This window comes from Pteropus vampyrus, unplaced genomic scaffold (genome assembly GCF_000151845.1).
Source record: "Pteropus vampyrus isolate Shadow unplaced genomic scaffold, Pvam_2.0 Scaffold5, whole genome shotgun sequence".
NCBI lineage: Eukaryota > Metazoa > Chordata > Mammalia > Chiroptera > Pteropodidae > Pteropus > Pteropus vampyrus.
In genome coordinates this window covers 18,170,941-18,191,674 of record NW_011888786.1, presented here as the reverse complement: position 1 = coordinate 18,191,674, position 20,734 = coordinate 18,170,941, and the positions used below count along the sequence as shown (strand labels likewise).

Below are 20,734 nucleotides of genomic sequence, written 5' to 3'. Positions count from 1 at the left end.
TCCCTCAGAGAGTTGATGGGGGATTGAATAAAATAATCCATATGAAACATTCAATACTGTGCAGTAGCACATAGTAAATGTTCAATAATGTCATCCATCATTGCTGTTGTTATCCCCCAAAAGATCTCTCCATAGGATATAGTGAAGGGGCTGGGGCTAGTTTCAATAAGAAAAAAAAAAAAGAAGAAAATACATTGCTCATATAAAGTATATATGACAAGTATGTATTTCATATAATAGGAGATCACTACATAGAAGTTAAATACAACCATCATTTTAAGGCTGCTTACTTATTATCTCTTAAAAGTGCATTCCTCTTGCTTTCCTGGTAGAGCAGCTCCTAGAAATGAAGGATTTTTTAATTTTAAAAATTCAGTCAAGACTTTTAGTCTTGATTAGAAATATAGATACATTAAAGTATTATGAGAACCTGAAACTGAAATATGAAATACAAGACTTAGGAACGTTAAAACTAATGCACTAATGCAATAGTAACGACCCCTGTGTTTTAGATTTATTAATCTCTCATTTCTTTATTGAGGTCGGAAGGAGAAACCCATAGTGGGTGAGTAATTGCGGATTTGTAGCCATTCTCCATTTAGAATCTAATATTTGTGAAGGTGCTCTGGAAATTGTAAAACAGAACTATGCAAATGTGGACCGTTACCATTATTATCAACTCTAACAAGTTATTAGAGGATCAGGTGTTTCCATTTTAGGGAGATGGCCAGGCTTCCCACTTTGTTAGTATGCATTCCAGACACCGAAAATCAGACTGCAAGTAAAATTTGCATTTTAAAATAAACGACTTGGTAAAGTGTGAATTATTTGGTATAATATAAATACAGTGAGGAAGAACTGTATTTCTCAGCGTAAATTTCTCAGCGCAAGTACATAATCTAACATATTTTACATTCTGTCATATAATATTTGGGGAGGATAACCCCACCATACACAAAATGAAATAGGAATAGGACAACCTGGAAAAAACATTTGCAACATACATGGCAAAGGACACATATTCCTTAAGAGAAAAAGGCCTATAAAGCAACAAGGATATGAATGCTCCAATAAAAGACATGAACGGGCAATTCATGAGAGAAGAAATTCAGACTTCCAGCAAATATGAGAAATGTTCAGACTTACTAGCAATCAAAGAAATGTCAATTAAAAAGACAAGTTTTTTTTTTTTCCTTTCAAATTGAGAAAGGTTAAAATAATAAAATGACCAGTGTTAGTTTGGTGATATGCGGGCACTCTCATACACTTTTGGTAGAGTGTATGTTGACACAACTTTTCTGGGGGACAGTTTTGTGTGTGTGAATTAACTGCTTCAAAAATCTTTGTACTGTTTGTGCCAGTAATTCTACTCAATCAGACTTATGCAAAAATTTATGTGTATTAATATTCATATCGAGGTATTATATAACAATTTTAAATTACGTAATTGGAGTATGGTTAAATGAATTACGATGTATCTATGGACCATTAGCAATCAAATGACATCTTTAGAAATAAGTTATAATCTGCAGAGTCTTCATGTTTGGCTGATGGAGAGGCGATGGCACAGAAGTATGAAAGAAAGGAGAGCACAAATGCAAGGAGGCACATCAGAGGAAGAGCACCAGGTATCAAGGAGACCCCTTGCCCACTTCTGAGCTCTGGGGAATTGCCTTGGCTTCCCACAGTTCCTCAGGGTAAATAACCACATTAAATTCTAACAAAGTCACACACTTGATGGTTTAGAGCTTGCTACATCTCTGTCCTTCTTCATTAATAAATCGAAGCCACAAATAGCATTGTTAAAGAAAATGTTTTATACACCACTAGATGCTTGTCTAGGCCAGGCTTATTTGTTTCCAATTATTCTGTTGTTTCAATTCTAGCTTCAAAATTAGAACTAAAAGTTAAATAAAATCAAGAGTTAGCACAATTTATGTTTATTTATTTCTAAGACACTATCGATTTAAGTTGGATGACTCACAGGAAACTGCAGCTTAATAATTAAATTTTAGTGATTGTTGGTGTTTAAAATTAAAATATTTAATGATGTACTTTACACAGCAATTTCAGTTATAAAACATTTTAGTAGATGAATTATGATAGTTGGAAAAAATGAGATATTTTAACTTTTTAATTTTAATCCTTGCCATTGAATCTTGGAGGATTTGACCCAGAGGATATTCAGAACTTGTCATTAGCTATTGTTCTGCTAACACTTTAAGCAGTTAGTAACTGTAGTCAGAATGATCAAAAGTATTTACAAAAATTAAATTTAAATATAATAGAACAATTGTGAATGATAAAAGATTCCTGACATACCTGAGAATATATCATAATTTTCTCATGATTTACTAAATCAGAGATGACACAATGGTGTTCCGCAAGTGGATTTCAGGCCAGCTGTGAGACACTGATCTCCTATATCCTCAAAGTAGCCAGTAGACTGGTCTCTTGACATCCACCATCTGTACAGTGTCAGAGAAACCAGATGCAGAGCACTTGAGTCAGCCCCTCACCGACAAAGGACCCAGGGAGCTGCTAGGGAAGTTTGTCTTCCAGGTGTTCAAGAACAGGATAAGCAGCTCGAGGTCATATTGGGTGGTAGGGGATGGGAAACGGAGAAGTTGGTCTGCAAGAAATACCACCACAAAGGAAACTCACGAATCAGTAAAACTTGATATGGACAAAAGAATTAATAAATGATCCAAAGCATTGTTTTTCACAGAAAAGAATAGATACTATTAAAACCAACATCAGTAAAATCAAAATTCAGGTTGAAAAACATAGAAGTGGTTTAACTGCCTTTTAAAGAAAAATTGATCAAGGAATTAAACTGACTTAATAGTGTTATAAAAAGTAAAAACTTTCTTGGTTAATTTCATTTCCATCAATAGGGATGGAATGTTCGTATTCATAAATAAGAGTTAGAATGGCTGAGGGAATCAAAACAGGGTCAAAATAAGAAGTAGAAGGTCCACTGGCTTCGTGACACCTGTAAGATGGAGAAAAATTAAGGACCAGGGACTCCCACCGTTTCCCACCAGCATCTCTACTGAAGACGAGGCTGGATCTGTATTTCAAAATATCTCAGTTCAGTAAGCAGTGCAAGTAATTACTCTCATCAATTCTTCTCTTTGAATGACTCTTGATGTTGTTTATAAAATAAGTCTAATGTTTGAAGCCCTACTCCCATTTTGACTATTCTTAGGCTCAGGTCTTAAAGTCTCTTAACCCATAACTCCCAGCTGTCTATTAAATTGCCACACTCAATTAGAAGGAAAGACAATTAATACATACTCACAGTATATTTACGCAATGTATTAAATATATCCCTGCCTCCTACTCCCCACTCATCCATTGTTCCATAAAGCCCAGGGTTGGGTGGGTAAGAACAAGAAATTAGATAAATGAAAACAGATCGGTGGTGGGAGTATAAGAGGGAATGAGCAGGGAGAAAACGGAGATATCTGGTACCATTTTTTTTAAAAAAACAGGAAACAAGAACAAAGGAATAAAAATATTTGTTTGCACATATTATTTATTCACCAAGAAATTTCCCTACCCTTCATTTATATTCTAAAACAAAGTACTTTATTTCATTGGGATTTTCATAATGAAAGATCTTTCTTTGAAATCAGAACTGAAAATGTGAATTCTGTAACAAGAAGCAGATAGGCATATTGATAATGAGTCTCATTCTACTACTTTTATACAGGGAAGTAAAATAGAACTAAAATTTGACATGTGTCCTTAGTTTATTCTTACATTTTATACTGTTCACTGTCTTCTAGACATACCATTTTCAGAACCCTAGAATCTAGCACAGTGCCTGTCTGGCATTTAAAAGCAGTCAACAATCATTTTAATAAGTGAATGAACAATGTCCATACAACCTGGACACTGCTGACATTCAATCACTTTATATTTGGTGAGTACATTGTGGGTTTATATTTACTCATACATATTGGTAAACAAGGGAAAATAACTTCAAATTTAGAAGATGACAGACCCCTTTGCTTCTTGAGATCATTTCTTTATCTTGTTTAGAAGAGAGTTTGAAAGTGCTTTTTCAAGGATACTTTACTTAATGCCAAGTGCCTCAAAATGAAGAAGTCTCAGTTCAAGACCTCTTTTTTTTTTTTTTAAGATTTACCCAAAAGGAAGTATGAGGTAAACTGCGTAAACTTAAAGTACTGCAGAAATGAAACTTAAAGCAGGAAGAAACAAGCCATCAATATACTAGATGAGAACACATGCGTCATGTGAATAGAAATGACAAAAACAGCCCTCCTTAAATTACTTTTAGCAATAGTGATCGCATTCATTTTAATTTTGCCGGATTATTTCAAAACACCAAAAGGTGAGTATATAATCATAATTTATCTTCTCTTTTTCTAATTTTAAAAATTATAATAGCTATCAGTTACAGGAAATGTCTTCATTTTGAATACATGCTGCATGTGCCGAAGCTCTATGTCGGCAAGGCTAATAAAATGAGATTACAATTTCAGTTGACTGTTACATAGCACAGCAACCTTATTCACAGTACTTAATTATTATAGCATTCAATAATGAAATGAAAAATGTAAAGAAGTATTTACAATCTGCGGCCTAGATTTCAAAAATTGAGTTTACAATATTCTCATCACATGATTTTGCTCCTTGAAATAGTTTCCTTCAAAAACAGTTTTAAATATGCTTTTATAATCTGGAATTATTTTATAAAGAAAATAACACTTATTATGTTAAAAATGCTTGAATTCCCTTCGTCACAACTATTTCACACAATAATTTACTACTGCTTTTTGAAAAAAATGTATTTTTAAAATACAATTAGAGTAAGATGAATGCAAATTTAAGCAGGTGTATGTGTGTGAACATTTGTAACTAAAGAAAAATTGAACAAAGTGAACTGTGGGTATTTCAGAGAATTATGTTATGATTGCTGAAATCTAGGGTAAGAAAAGAAATAGATGTAAATTTAAACACTTTTATATGTCAGTAAGAGAATTGAAAACATTAATGTTATTGTTTGGATGTCAATCGTGCTCCCTAATATCTAATAAGAAAAACTAAAAAAATGCTGTATTCTATCATTAAAAAGTTATATGAATTTGATTAAAATTGGGGAAAATCTTATGTTTGATGACTTGCTGCAATAATTGTTGTTGCATATAAATAATACTAAGTAACCAGATAAAAACATCTTTGCTAATCACATTTGATGGCATATTGCAGTGAATACTTAATGTTGCACATACATGATGCTAAATAGCCAGATAAAAATATTTTTGATAAATAAATACCATGACTGTGCAATTTTGTGGGCAATTGAATTTTTCATATATCTCTTTTTTCTGGCATTATGTTGCTTAGATTAAACTATCAAAGCATATATTTTTAATTCTTGATTTCACTGAGTGAAAATATAAAGAAAATAGTTAGAATTGGACTAGAGATAACCTATTTAAAATTATAAGCTATTGTGGGCTGAGAGTAAGTTCATTTAGTTGTTATCTTAGGTAGGTCGCGTAAATATACCTAGCACCTTCAAAAAATCAGGTTGGATCTATTAAAAACTAGATAACCTGCCTAAAAAAGATTTTATAAACTATTTGCTAAATATTGGTTAGTATTTATGAGAACTGCTGACTACAAGCACTGATAATAATTTTGTTCTCTTAGTTTTATAACTGATTACAACCTTCCCCAAACTACCTTTACTGCCACCACAAACTTAAAGTAGCCATTTCTTTTTTCTTGCTTCAAGAACAGTATAGATATTTCCTTGGACTCTTTGTAGTGATGGACTTACTTGGGAATTTTATTTCAAAGGAATCTTCCTTGAGGCCAACAAACGAAAATGTTTGAAAACCACCATCTTATCAGGATGTCATTTAGTGGTAGAAGGAATTTTGCACAGTGCCTTAAACAAAAATTGATTACTGGACAAAATATTTTACACATACAATAGTGGAATAATAATGTATTATACATACAATAGTGTAATGATGCTTTCTATCTTATAATTGTTTATGGATCATCAGGAATAAGTTAATATCATTTCATTTTATACAGTCCTGTATTGATTAAACTAAGGGTACATAATTGTTTTGTTTTTTTTTAGTAATTTTTTAAAATTAAATTTATTGGGGTGGCACTGGTTAATAAAATTATATAGGTTTCAAGTGTGCAATTCTATAATACATCATCTCTATACTGCATCATGTGTTCACCACCTAAAGTCAAATCTGTTTGTTACCATATACTTGACAGCCTTTACCCTCTTCTACTTCCTTTTTACCCTCCTTAGTAATTTTTAAATCACAATAATAGTTGCCTTATGACATGAGTTGACTCGTTAACCAGTATATTTCACAAAAGAAAATACCTGGTAAAATTACTTAGATTATAAGCTAAGAATGTTCTAGACATGCTAAAATTAATCTTGAGATTTCCTTATATAGTCTCACCCTCCCTATCAGTTCCTTGTGTCTTTTACCCCATTTTTTCCTATGTTCTATTCACTTTAATTTCTAAGATAAATATTATAAATGACTTTTACTTATAAATTATTCACTGATACACTGTCTTTGACACATCAGATGAATTCAAAAGGAAACTTAATAAGGAATAATGTATTCAAGGAGTTTAATAGATTTGATTTCAAAATAATAAACCCTCTGAAGTCCCAAGTTAAAAATAGAGCACTGTGTTGGATCATTTTCATCAAGAATGTATCTGAGTCTCTGAATAATCATTACTTGGAATATTCAATTATCATAATTACACAGTATAAACTATTCTAACTTTACCAAAGAAGAGGAACTTTAACAGTGTTTGGGAGTTTTAATGAGTTTGCATTGGATTTGCACTGGCAAGAGAGCTTATTCTAATACTTTCAGTTTATTCGAAAGGCAGCTTATTCTAAGATACAGTAATTAATATAATGATTTGATACAATTATATTGCATGAAGATAATGGAGATGTAAAAGATAATGGATATTTTTTGATTCAGAGCTTAATGCAATTAAAGGATATGGGTTGCCCCAAACAAGAGACTTTATCAATCTGCTTCTGTTGGACTTACAGTGTTTAAGAAAGAGGGATCTGGTTAACTCACTTAATTTCAGTGATCTTTTATTTACTTATTCTTTCACTTATGAATAATGTCTTCCTATGCTAGGAACCCAGAGCTATGAAAATGAAAGGTGATTCTTCCTTTGAGGAGTTTTCAGTCAGGGGGAAGACTGACTCATAAATAATTAAATATGATATTGTAATTACTAAAATAGCAATGTAAAAATGTAGGATGGGCATTTAAAAGTTGCTCCCATGCCTGTCTGGGGGAAGATGCTCCTTCCATTTTTGTTGCAAAGAGAAATAACTGTCAGAGTTCTGATGATCACCTAATATTACTTCTTACCTGTTTGACGAAGCACATGCTAAGAAAAGCAATTATTATTGATTTTCAAATAAAATGCACTAATATAAATATCTCAGAAATTCTTGAAACCAGGAACCGTAATGGGTTATACAAGTGTATTCCGGATTATTTGAGGTGACGCAAGGCAGGAATAGCACTGATGAAAACACCTCAAACCTAATTTTATGTAGCTGTTTTGACTTTTTCACTTACTTTTAAGAGCCAAACTGACATAAACTATGTTTACCAGCTTTTGTTTCCCCTTCCATTTTACACTTTCTGATGGAAATGGTAATATAATGAGCAGTGCAATTGAAGGAAACAAAGGATAAAGGAACTTTACCTACGAACTATAAGATAAATCTTGAAGTATACAAGCGTATGTGCACATTACCTATGTCTATAGTATAAAAAAGTGTTATTAAGGGTAACTACAATTAATTTGTCTGAAATTGTTATCCTAGTTCTCAAAAATGGGCATTTTATTTTCCTCATATCGACTGGCTCATTAAAAACTGAATCAGTAGTAAGGTTTGAGATACAGTTTTATGACTTTAAAAATTTTTTAAATTTAATAAATTCTTATACATTTACTAGGTACTATACCAAGTATTTTTACATATAATAATTCATTAAATATTTCAGCTCATACATGATTAAGTACCATTCTCAAGAGTATCCTGAAAATCTTCAAAATGAAGAAATAAAACTAGATAAATAAATTAATTTTGTTATCAGATTTTATTTCTTACTAAATCCTCTGAATCTTTATAGTTTCAAAATGGCTACTAATGGACAAATATTTTTTACACGCATTGGCAAAAAACACTTGAGTATAATGTTTTTTGCTACTTTGGCAGAACTGGCCTTATTCTCTCAACTATTAGATTATGATACCAACAACCCTTGCTTGGGCCACTTTCTAATTGCTTGTCTAATTCCATTGGTAGATAAAACCTCTCTCTGTATATCTTTTTTGTTTTTATTAAAAAAATGACTTTCTCTAAAACATTAATATGATAGTATTCCTCTTCCTTACACTGTTCTATTACTTTTTCTCATGGCACTTATCACCTATGTAATTTACTTATTTATTCTGTATATTTTTTTGTTGTCTGATTTCTTCAACTAGAATGTAAGCTAGATGAAAATGAGGTTTTTCTCTGTTTTGTTCATATTTGGAGCACTTAGAACAGTACCTGACATATTAGGAGGCTCTCAATGAGTATTTGTTGAGTGAGTTAATTTGAGTTTTATTGTAAAGGAAATAAAAAGGAAATATTCTTGAAGGAAGCATTTCTCATCTGATTCTCGCAACCATCTTTTGATTTAGGCAGGCCAGACATGATTATCATCCTCTTACATTTTTGAAACATAAAATGTCATCATAAACCTAGAACTTTTAGGTTGTGCAGCCTGTGAAATTTATTTCACAGTTTTTTTTCACTTAAAAGATATATGTCTCTTTACCCTGAGTCATTTTCCTACCATTTTTTTCCCATAGAGAATTTCATATTATGTGTTTACATCTTTTGTTTTGACAAGTAAAACCAGCAGTCTCTGTCTTCTGTCCCAAACCTGCCACTCATGTGCCGCTACCATAAGTTAAAAGTAACCTGAAACTTTGCTCCTTTCCCCCAGAAAATATTTTAAATTGTCTTCTCCAAATGTCTTATAAATAAATTCATATCCTATCTAGATTTCCCTGTTCCCAGTATGGCTAACATTGTGGGTGTATCATCCACACACAACACAATAGACATTTTTTAACCCTTTCCCACTTAATATTAATAGAGAAGTGTCAACTATTGGGCCCCAAATGGAAATGTAATTGTTTGAGTTTTTGCTACTGAAATTAATACTCTTTTGGATCTATGCCAATTGTTACAGAGGCAGACCTGTGACCAAAGGGAAACAACATGTATTAACCAACGTCTCTGCAAACAAGGCAGCAAAACTGTAAACTCCTATCCTGGTAGCTAATATTTTTAAATTTCTGAATTATGATACAGAATATTCCATAATGATGAAAGATCTTTAGAAACAATTGGCTATGTTTTATTTTTTTGACTATGTTTTTTAAAGGCATAATTTACACTCAATAAAATGGAAAGTGTTCACTGTCATGAATTTGACAATTGTGTGCACCTATGTAACTACCATCCCATATAAGGCATAGATTTTCGTCACTCCCAGTAAGCTTCCTCCTGCCAGTTCCTGTTGATTCTTCTCCCACTCTCAAGGCAACTTTACGACCTGCGCCACCGCAGTTTAGTTTTGTGCCTTCTTATGCTTCATATAAATGGAATCATCACACAGGATCTATTTTTGGTCTGGCTTTTTAAAGCTTAGTGTAATGTTTTTGAGATTCATTTGTGTTATTAAGTGCTTTTCTTTTTATTGGCTAAGTAGTTCTCTGTATAAATACACCACACTTGCTCAGTCAGCCATTGGGCTGTTTCTAGTTTGGGGCAATTATAATTATGCTGCTATGAATATTCTTGTATAAATCTTTGTATGAACATATGTGTTTATTTTTCCAGGTAATTATCTAGCAGTGAAATAGTTTAGTATATTTAATTTTATAAGAAAGCACCAAATGTTTCTCCAAAATGATTGTACTAGCTATGTTTCTAGGGGCAAAATTTTCTTATTTGCCTTAGTTTACATTTAATATATTGAAGCAATAATTTCAAATTTTCATTGTCTGAAATAATCCACGCTTCTTCTAAAGTTCCCTGACAACTACTTAATAGAGGAGTAACCTCGGTATTAGGAAAATATGACTTGACATAAAGTAGGTTCTGGAGCCCTCACTGTCTTCAAACAGTGAAGGTTTTATAATAAATTCTCATTTATTTTTGAAGGTCAACAGAGAATTGAGACTTCTGTTCTTGCAGTCATACCTTGAAAAATACTCTTAGCACAAAAAAATATAAAATGTACAATAAAACATATTAAAAACTTAAAAAATACATAGTTGAACCGATAAAAAAAACTTTTAAAAGGGGGAAAATGACAAGAAATTACAAATCCAGACAGGTAAGCAACAGCAAACAAATTGGTCACTTTGAGAACATCTGCCAAATCCTGGTGGCCTAGAGTCTAAGTTTCATTGGGCCATATGTGAGGGACAGAAGTCAAAGCATAAGACAGGGAAGTTAAAAAGTGACTAAAAGGATTGTTCCAAGTTTTTGGCTACTGTAAATTCGAAAAGTTGCCATGAAAATTTATTTACAGGTATTTGTGTTAATATATATTTTTATCTTTCTTGTGTAAATTCTCAGGAGTAGAATTGTTGGGTCATATGGTAAGTGTGTTTAACTTAAAGAAAATGAAAATCTATTTTCCAAAATGGTGGTACTATTTTACATTCCCACCAGCAATGTATGGAGTTATAGTTCATAGCAGCATTATTTCAAATAGCAAAAAATAGAAACAACCTAAATGTTCTCTGTCAGAAGAATGAAGAAATTGTGGTATAAGTCATTCAAATGAATATCATAAGTAATTAGCTACAACTATATGCAGCAACATGACTAAAACATATTAAGAAAAAAAAGGAAGTCATAGATGAATACATACAGTATATTCCATGTATATGTATACATTTCTAAAGTACGCTAAATGAAACAATGTTATTTAGAAATATATACATTTTGGAAAGATTGAGGTAAAGCAAAGGGGTAATAAACACAAAATTTATGATAGTGCTTAATTAACCTCTGGGAAAGGAGTGGGCAGGGATGAGAAGGGATAAGGTGCTTTAAAGATGTTGGTAATAGCCTATTTCTTAATTTGTGTGATAAATAAACGGTGTTTATTTTCATTATTCTTTCACTGGCACAATACATTTTATATATGCTTATATATGATATAAGTTTATAAAAGCTAAAAAAGAAAATAAAGATAGTTCATGTTTCTTTAGTCTTACTCATTGCTTTTCTTTCAAAAGAAAAAATAATTGACTTGGGCATTGTCCTATGACAATGTATTTTCCTAATTTTGTTTAGTAGTCTACATATAGAATACTTTACCCTGAGAGACTGCAGCCTTAGTACTGGAGTATTCTGAAATGCATTCCAGTCTGTAGGAGCGAGAGTTATATGTCTGACTCCCAGCAATATTAATGGCAGTAGTTAAGGTCATAAATATTTGTTTATGGAGATGAGACTATAGCCCACCTGATAGTAAAAATGATTGAGTAGAATTCATTTATTTCTTAAAATTGTACTAGGAAAGGATGTGTGTGTCTTTTATTTCTTTTCCAATTGAATTATTTAAAACTAAAGTTTAAAAATCATCATAAGATGACTTCATAGCCAAATATAAATATATACCATCAATTCTAGAGAGCCCAGTTAGTCACTTAGTGGGTAATACTGCAATATCGACAGTAAAAACTTCTCTATCTCCCTTCTAGGTCATATCATAGAAATATAAATTCAAAAAGTTGAAAATTTCATAAGATGAAAAATTCTAGTAAGAAAAATAAAAAGATGGTGAGAAATAAGTATTTCAAGTGTTTTAGTAATACAAAAATAGCTATAAATTATAGAGTTTCATCAGGTGGTACATTTCTATCTCCTTCCTGGGACATCATGATTGAAGACAATATTTTAAAAAATTAGTTACTATTTGATTACAACTTTATAGATATATTAAGAGATTATAAAATTGTGTATTTGAGTAAAACACCACCCCCTCTTCCAAAAAACCTGTATAGCAATTCAAGTATAAAATGTGTTTATAGCTGGAAATCACATGTGAGTTATTACAGAAGCAATTTCTAATGTCGAGGGTAATGAGCCTTTAATTTATTAAATAATAAAAAATAATCATTAGTAATGAAACACTCATGGAATTATTATTGAAATATGAATTCCACAGGTAAAAAAATGTTTTAATATCAATCAATAGCTTGATTTGCTGTTAAGTTTGAATCAAGATGTATGACTAGACATTGTCATTCTAAAAAAAGTAGTAATTCTTTTAATATGCTTCATATTATGTAGAAAATTAAAAAAATATATTTTGTCCTATATGATTATATGAGAAATGTCTAAAAAGGACATATAAAAGTGGAATTGAGCATGTCAAATATTTTTGGTATATATGCTGCTGAAGTGAGCACAGCATATCAATTATTTTATTATAGTAGCAAATGACTGTCAGACTGAGAATATCTGAAAGAGAAATTACCTATTGCTAAATAGGGCTTCCTGATTTTTATGTCATGAGCTTTAAGTATTTGTGTGAATTAAAATCATAGATAATCCTATCCCAAATGATGGATAAATTTTTAATTTGAAATATGGGTTTGCATTTTAGTTGATATAAATTTATATAAATTTCAAAAGTGTTTTCATATGTACTATATATACCACTCGATGCTAACATAACCTCATGAGGTTAGCAGGATCAAGACTTATGATCTCTGTTTTGCTGACGAGAAAATGAGACTCACAGAGATTAATTGTCCAAGTGTATTGGCTAATGACAGATAAAGCACTGGAGTCTTTATCTTTAGTTTCGAACTCAGTGTTCTTTCTATTATATCATCATCTCCATACTTGATATTTGTCTTCATACAAAAATAAAAATCATGTCTGTCACTCTGTTAAATTTTGTCTTGGGAGGTTCAGGGAGGCTGAATAAGGGCTACCCTAAGATATTAGGTGCTAATCTCTAGAACCTGCAAATATAACCTTATAAGGAAAAAGAGTCTCAACGGATGTGATTAAGGATCTTTAGATGGAGCCGTTATCCTAAATTATTTAGTAGGCCCTAACTCCAATTGCAAGTGTCTTGGTAAGAGAGAGGTAGAGGGAAATTTGACACAGATAGAAGAGTAGAAGACAAGAGACACAGAGGAGAAAGTAATGTGACCATGGAGGCTGAGTCTGGAGTGATACAACCACAAGCCAAGGAATGCCAGCAACCACCAAAAGTTGGAAGAGGGGCAAGGAACAGATTCTTCTCTAGGGTCTTCAGAGGGAGCGTGGCCTGTGGACTCCTAGACTTCATACCAGTAAAACTGGTGTTGAACTTCTGGCCTCCAGAACTGTGAGCGAATGAATTCCTCATTTTAAGCCACCAAGGTTGTAGTAACTTATTACAGCTGCCCTTAGAAACTAATACAGCTACCGTTCAAGTTTTCCATTTCCTGGTCAATTTCACGAAATTAATTTGAACCTCTATTTTAGAAAAGATGAATTCAGAAGAACCTAAAGTTTCTTCATTAAAACTTTCCCAGAAGAGACAATGGTTAAAATGCTAGAGTTTCCAAGCACTTCTGTACAAGGACTTCTGTTCCCTAGAAATTAATAGGGAATATTGACAAATTTTAGAAAGAAATATTTAAATGGAGTATTGTTTAATTCATGTAAAAACAAAGTCTTGTCATTGATTAGCTGAAATGTACTAAATACGCCTAAGAAAAACTGGGAGCTTATTGTGTATTTATCTGAATGCCTAAAACTCGAAATTTCGCAGTAAAGAAAGTTTTTTTCCCCCCTTTATAGGAAACGTGTTGGAGCTATCATGTCTGGAAGTGTGTTTACAACCTAATCTCACCTATCCACTCTCCTCCTTAAATTTTTCTCTCATGACTTTTCTGCAACCAGTAAGAGAAACTCAGACTCTGATGGGAATCTTTCTAAATCACTCCAGCTTTCAAAACTTCACCAGGATTTGCCAAGACATCACAAGTGAATTTAAAATGTGCTCCTCATGTTTGGTCTGTGAGTCCAAAGGAAACATAGAATTGATTTCTCAGGAACAAACATCAAAAGGTAAATGCAAAGGGAAAGTGAGAATAAAATTTATTAAGGATAAATGACCTTATTCTGTTAAAAAAAGATATTAAAAATATATTGCAATTTTAAGTTCTGTAGTGTTGAAAGGCTCAGTGGGGTGGCTCTTGATGAGTGACTTACATACAAGGCTTTGGGATACTGTTCGTTCTTAGTTTACTTTGATATATTAAAAACAAAATATCTGTTCTTAAAATACATCAAAACTCCACTGTAATTCACATACATTTGATGATTAAAGGATTATTTAACATGCTTTCTTCAAAGGTATTGAATTTGAAGTGAATTTTTAAAAGTGAATTAAAAACTTCTAAATAAACTTGTAGGTTCTCATAGTAAAAGCACATTTTGATTCTCCAAGGAGTCATTGAACCCTTGATATATCTGGCATCTGTAACTATTTCCATCTAACATTTATCCACTTTGAATGAATTGTCTTTTTGCTTGTCTGACTATCCAATGAACCTCTTGATGACAAAGGCTTTGTTCACTCGTATATTTCTATATCTTAGTATAATGTCTGACATTAGGCACTCAAAAATTTGTTTAATGAATGAATGAATAAATAAAAGAATAACTACATATTATCTGTAGTGCCTAACTTAATCTTGCATTTATTTTGAGATCAATATATACTATTTAATTAAATCAAATATATCTGGATCATTGAGAGATTAAAAATTCACTTATAGTCATAAAATGTACTGGTGGCCTCAAGCCTAAGCATCAAATTTATTGCTTATACCTTTTCAGTAAATTCTTATTCAAGTGGTGCAATAACTATTGCAGGATTTTGAGTCAAATTCACCAGAAAGCAAATTAGGGAAATATTCTTATGATAATAAAGAACTAGAAAGTGTTTCAAGGGTTGGTTGCTCACAGATGCTACTCTGCTTCCCTGAAAAGTGAAAACAGTGTATTGACAAGTTACCCCAACTGCTATGACAGTGTAACAAATCACCCCAAATTTAGTGGCTTAAAACAACAGCAATCATTTTATTATTGTTGTTTTGGGGGGTCGGGGGTTCGAAACGAGCATAACTGAGCATTTCTGGCTTGGAGCATTTTATACTATTGGAGCTAAACAGTGACGAGCTACAGCAGAGCGGGGCTGGGGCAGCTAAAGGCAGGTGGGCATTTCTTTCTCTGCAGTTTTTCTCTCAGAGCTTTTCTATGTGGTCTTTCTACTTGAGCTGGTTTGGGTTTCCTTACAACATGATGGCCTTAAGTTATTGAGCTATTACAAAGCTGTTCAAGACTCCAATATTATGTTCCAAGGAACTAGGAGGAAATTGCTTCACCTTTTCTGGCTCACCGTGTGGTGTCACTTCTTCTGCATTCAACGAGTTACAAGCAAGTCACAAACACTTCCACCCAGATTCAAGGGGAAAGATATTAGACTCCACCCATTTATGGTGTCAGTGGCAAAATTTTAGGTTAACATGTGCGTTATGAGTTAAATTACATTAAAGTTCTAACGCCCAGTATCTCAGATGTGACATTGTTTGGACATAGGGTTGTTGTAGACATAATTAGTTAAGACGAGGTCATTAAGATGGGCTGTAATCCCATATGACTGGTGTCCTCAGGAGAAGAGGAAATTTGGACACAAATATGCACGCAGGGAGAATGCCATGTAGAGATAAAGGCATAGATCAGGGGATGCTTCTACAAGCCAAGGAACGCCAAAGATGGCCAGGGAAACCCTAGCAGTGAGGCACGAGGTCTGGAACAGGGCCCACCCTTGTAGCCTGCAGAAAGAAGCAACCTCACCAACACCTTAATCTCAAAAGTTCAGCCTCTAGTACTGCGAGGCAAATTTCTATTTTTTAAGCCACACAGTTTTATGGCAGTTTGTGATGGCAGCCTTAGCAAACCAGTGTAATGTCGGACACAAAATAGTGTTGTGACAATTTTGGAAAATAAAATCTATTCCGCAAGTCACCAGGGAAATGTCTATGTTTTCTTTGAGATGTTCTGATCCTATTTCAACCTACTGTCACCTGGTTTCCACAATCTTAAAAAATGTAAGCCCTTTAATCACTTGTTTCTACTTTTTTGTACAGGAAATAGATTTATTTTTAAATTGTATGTGTTTTCTTACTAGGTATTACTATTTTGCGAATAACGTTTTCTTAATCTCTTTCCAGTTTTTATCATGCGAGGATCAATGGAAGTGATGGCAAATGATTTTCATTCACTTTGTCAACATTTTAACTTCACTGTAGCTCCTACAATTGACCACCTGGAAGAATATAATGTTACTTGTAATATAAAAACCCACACTAGAAGGTCACCAATCATGGAGGAAGACCCAGCCAAGGAAAACTCTATAAACCATACTTGTAGAATTATGAAATATCCACATAATTGTATACACATTTCTTTGCACCTAGAAATGGATGTAAAAAGTAAGTTTTTAAGGAAATTAGGGGGAAAAGAAAAATTAAATAAGGGCTACCACATTAACTTCACTGAAAAGTCAAATAGTTGAAGAAATTTATTGATGAAATAGTATGGCTGGAAATGTTAGCTATTTATTTATTTATTTATTTATTTATTTATCTATCTATCTATCTATCTTTTAAAGTGTTCTTTTCATGGGGCTCAGCTGTACCTAAAGGCAAAAGAGGCATTTATGAGTTACGATTTGAGGGGCATTAGAAAGACACTCTGTCCAGAATAACTTTGGACATGCCTACCAGTTATGCTTGAAGTAATACTATCACACTTGGGAATGAAAGGATGTGATTTCTTTTGAAATGGAAATATCCATGTACAGTGTGGTGTTATTAAAATCTTATTTTTAATTGATTTCACACATCATCTCAGAGATGAGAAACAGGCCTGGATTAAGATAGGTAGGATATAGATTAGGTACTTTGGGTGACTGGATAACGCTGGGGAAGGGAAAGAGCCAGAAAGACAAAACTTATACATATTTTAATTCTGTTTAAGGCTGATTAACTTCCTAGTCACCCTCTTTTAAATGATAACAGTTGATCCTTTCTACTAAGTAATTGCCCTCACTTCACCCATAAAACCTACTCTTGAAGAGCATTTTACGAGAGAAGCATTTCATGAGCGCCTGCTATATGCCTAGCAGTGTGCAGGCACTGGGGACAAAGGGATGGATGAATATAAAATAATCAACCAAGTGCATTCAGTGCGACAGGTGCTATGGTAAGTAGTTTGCTGTGCTTTTTGATATTCCAGACATATGGCAGCATTTCAGACAGCTTTAGAATGCTTTTCTAAAGCTTTAATTTTTTTAGGCAACTCTTCAAAATCTTATATTTATTTTAAAGCAAATACAAATATATAATATGTATGCATCTTAAAGTAAAATATATGACTTCAAAGACATTTTTTCTGTGAATTAATTTTCCCAGGGCCTTACAGCCTCTGCAATTAGCAGGTATTTCAAGGTGTGTGTATGTATGAGGGGCCTGGAAGAGGATGTGAGAAGGTCAGAACAGAGGGGGCAATTCCATCCTGTTCAGGAGTGAGTTGGAAGGAAGGTTTTTGAAAGGCTACATAGGGAAAGTGACTATGATGAAATCTGAAAGATAAAGAGGTTTGGATTATAGATACTAAGACACATTTATTTCAATGTACGTTTGTGTATCCATTTCCTTTTCATATTTTCTAAAACATGAAGGAAAATAAGCATTTTCATTATTATGATTTTAAGAGGATTTATTTATTTTAAATTTTTATAATTAAACAATAATATTGACTATACACCGTACGTTATCCTCTAAAACCCTGTGACTGTTTTGTAGTTTTTAATATGTACTTCTTCATCCCTTTACCTTTTTCACCCAGTCCCCCAACCCGCCTCCTCTCTAGCAATCACCAGTTTGTTCTCTGTATCTGATTGTTTTCGTTTAGTTTGTTCCTTAGATTCCGCATATAAGTGAAATCATATGTTATTTATCTTTCTCTGTCTGACTTATTTCACTCAGCATAATACCCTCTAGGTCCATCCATGTCATTGCAAATGGTAAGATTTCATATTTTTAATAGCCGAGTAATATTCCATTGTATATATGTACCATGACTTCTTTATCCAATCGTCTGTTAATAGGCACTTAGGTTGCTTCTATGTCTTGGCTATTGTGAATAGTGCTGCCATGAACACAGAGGTACAGATATCTTTACAAACTAGTGTTTTTGATTTTCTTTGGATAAATACCCAGAAGCGCAATTGCTGGGTTCAATTTTTAATTTTTCAAGAAAATTGTTTTCCAGAGTGGCTATACCAATTTGCAGTCCCACAGAAGTGTACGAGGGTTCCCTTTTCTCCACATCCTCATGAACATTTATTGTTTTTGATTTATTGATGACAGCCAATCTGACAGGTGTGAGGTGATATCTCATTGTGGTTTTAATTTGCATTTCTCTGATTATCAGTGACCTTGAGCATCTTTTCATATGTCTATTGGCCATCTGTAAGTTCTCCTTGGAGAAATACCTAGTCAGGTCTTCTGCTCATTTTTTAATTTTGTTGTTGAGTTGTATGAGTTCTTTATAAATTCTGGTCAGAAGTATCATAGGCAAATATCTACTCCCATTTGGTAGGTTGTCTTTTCTTTTTGTTGATGGTTTCCTTTGCTGTGCAAAACTGTTTGAGGTAGTCAGGATTTACTTTTGTGTTAATGGAAAAATCCATAAATTCTAGTCAGAGTGAAATAATAGTTAATTTTTTGGGTCCATAATTCAGAAAGATAATGGTGGTATACAAATACATAATCTTGTAACCTAGAAAAACTATAACCACTTTGCCATGTGTTAAGAGATTAAAAAATTCCTATTTTATTCCAGCTAACTGCATGCTTTTTTCTTCAGCGAGAAATGCAAGTTTGGCAGCTGAATAGCATGGAATGATAATGACGTGTCTGAGTGCTGCCATCCCAGTCAACTTTTACCTTTCTTCCATTGAGCCTCTTCTCTAAATAAATGTTGTCTACCTATTTATTGTACATCTGCTCATGGAAGGAGGTCCTGTGGGAAGGATACCCAGATCATAAGCTCCACAAGGGGAGTCATCCAAGAGTATAAACAAATTACATGTCTTACTAAATTGAGTTAGTACTGGCTGTATTTTGTGTGCAAGAGGGTACAGAAGGTGGCTTAGAAAGTCAGACACTTGTGTCCTGGACATGACAAGGTCACTCTTTTTTAAGTCACTGATGCTTGGGTCAACTGGCCACTGTGTCTTTATGGGACCAAAGGAGACCGTGCTAAGCTATTGCTGCATGGTGACTGCCCTACCCGTGTTGTCTCACTGTTTTTTGAATGAACATTTTTACTTGCATCCTTGTTAAATTTAGTCTAGGGTAACTATATGTCTTATTAAGGTATGTGCTTGATCTGATCATTGTCATGAGAGACCTTGATGAAAATGGGTCTAATTATTCATCTTCCCTGGCCTTTTATATGCCTCAGTCCAGCCCTTTCTCTGTGTCTGTCTTTCCCTTTCTTCCCCATCCTCCTTATGCTCAGTGTATCTTTGTTGATTTGAGACTATAATTTTTGGCTGCTTGGTCTAGGGCCAAAATTATTGATTAGAAATGGCTCTGATTCTGGTACTCTGCTATGTTGTGGTCTTAAACCTAGTGATAGAAATGATAGCGGAACTAACATCAACATTGCCTGTTAAGTGAAATTAACCTTAGAATTTTGGAACTAAATGGATCTCTGGAAGCCACCTGAGGTAAATGAGGTAAAGTTTCCTCATTTAATACCCTCGTTTAACACATCAGGAAAGAATTTAGGAGAGCAAGTGACCCTGTAACAGTGATGCTATATATTCAGCTTTTTAGTTAAGGGCAGAATATGTAGTAGAACCCAGCTACACCACCTCATAGCCTCTTATCTATTGCATCATATTATTGTATTTTTATAGTATTTTTTCTTTGCAGATTTCTTTTGTTCCATGAAGATCACTTGGTATGTTTTAGTAATATTAGTTTTTATATTTTTGCTCATCCTCACTATCCACAAAATACTCGAAGGCCATAGGCGAGTGCAGAAGTGGCAGAGTAAGTATTGAGAAATAAATATACCATTTGGGATAATCAATTTAGTTTCAAGGAACTCTTAATCTTATCTATAGATTCAATTTCTTTTTTTAGTTCAATTTACCATTTTCTGAGCACCTATTGTGTGTAAGCAGTGATTCTAGGAATATAAGCATAAGTAAGACACAGTGCCAACATTCAAGGAGCTTCGTGTGTCTTTCTCCTATCCAGACAAGTGAGTAGGAGGGGAGAAAGAATGGGTGAATTGGAAGTAGTTGATAGACTGGAGGTTGAGCAGGGGCAATAGTGGAAGTGAAGGCAGAAGAGAGGTAGAAGAATGGGGAGTGGAGATGAAGAATTTTAGAGTTGGGGACCTTGATCGGATTGGCTCTTGGCAGTGAGTGTGAGTGGGAGCCAATCTTTAATAAGTGTGAGTGTGTCAGTAGATTTTTGGTTGGGCTGA

The 20,734-nt window shown here is 33.4% G+C and overlaps 1 protein-coding gene across 1 annotated transcript in view; it reads left to right on the top strand.

Annotated features, from left to right (window-relative positions):
• The first annotated feature begins 4,252 nt into the window (after window positions 1-4,252).
• Window positions 4,253-20,734, top strand: part of TMEM156 (transmembrane protein 156) — a 32,005-nt gene continuing 15,523 nt past the window's right edge. Inside the window, exons 1-4 of the mRNA XM_023534401.1 lie at window positions 4,253-4,363; window positions 13,955-14,224; window positions 16,396-16,656; window positions 20,173-20,292. Of these exons, the coding sequence (XP_023390169.1) occupies window positions 4,276-4,363; window positions 13,955-14,224; window positions 16,396-16,656; window positions 20,173-20,292 (739 nt within the window). The 5' untranslated portion in view covers window positions 4,253-4,275. The remainder of the gene's footprint in view (window positions 4,364-13,954; window positions 14,225-16,395; window positions 16,657-20,172; window positions 20,293-20,734) is intronic.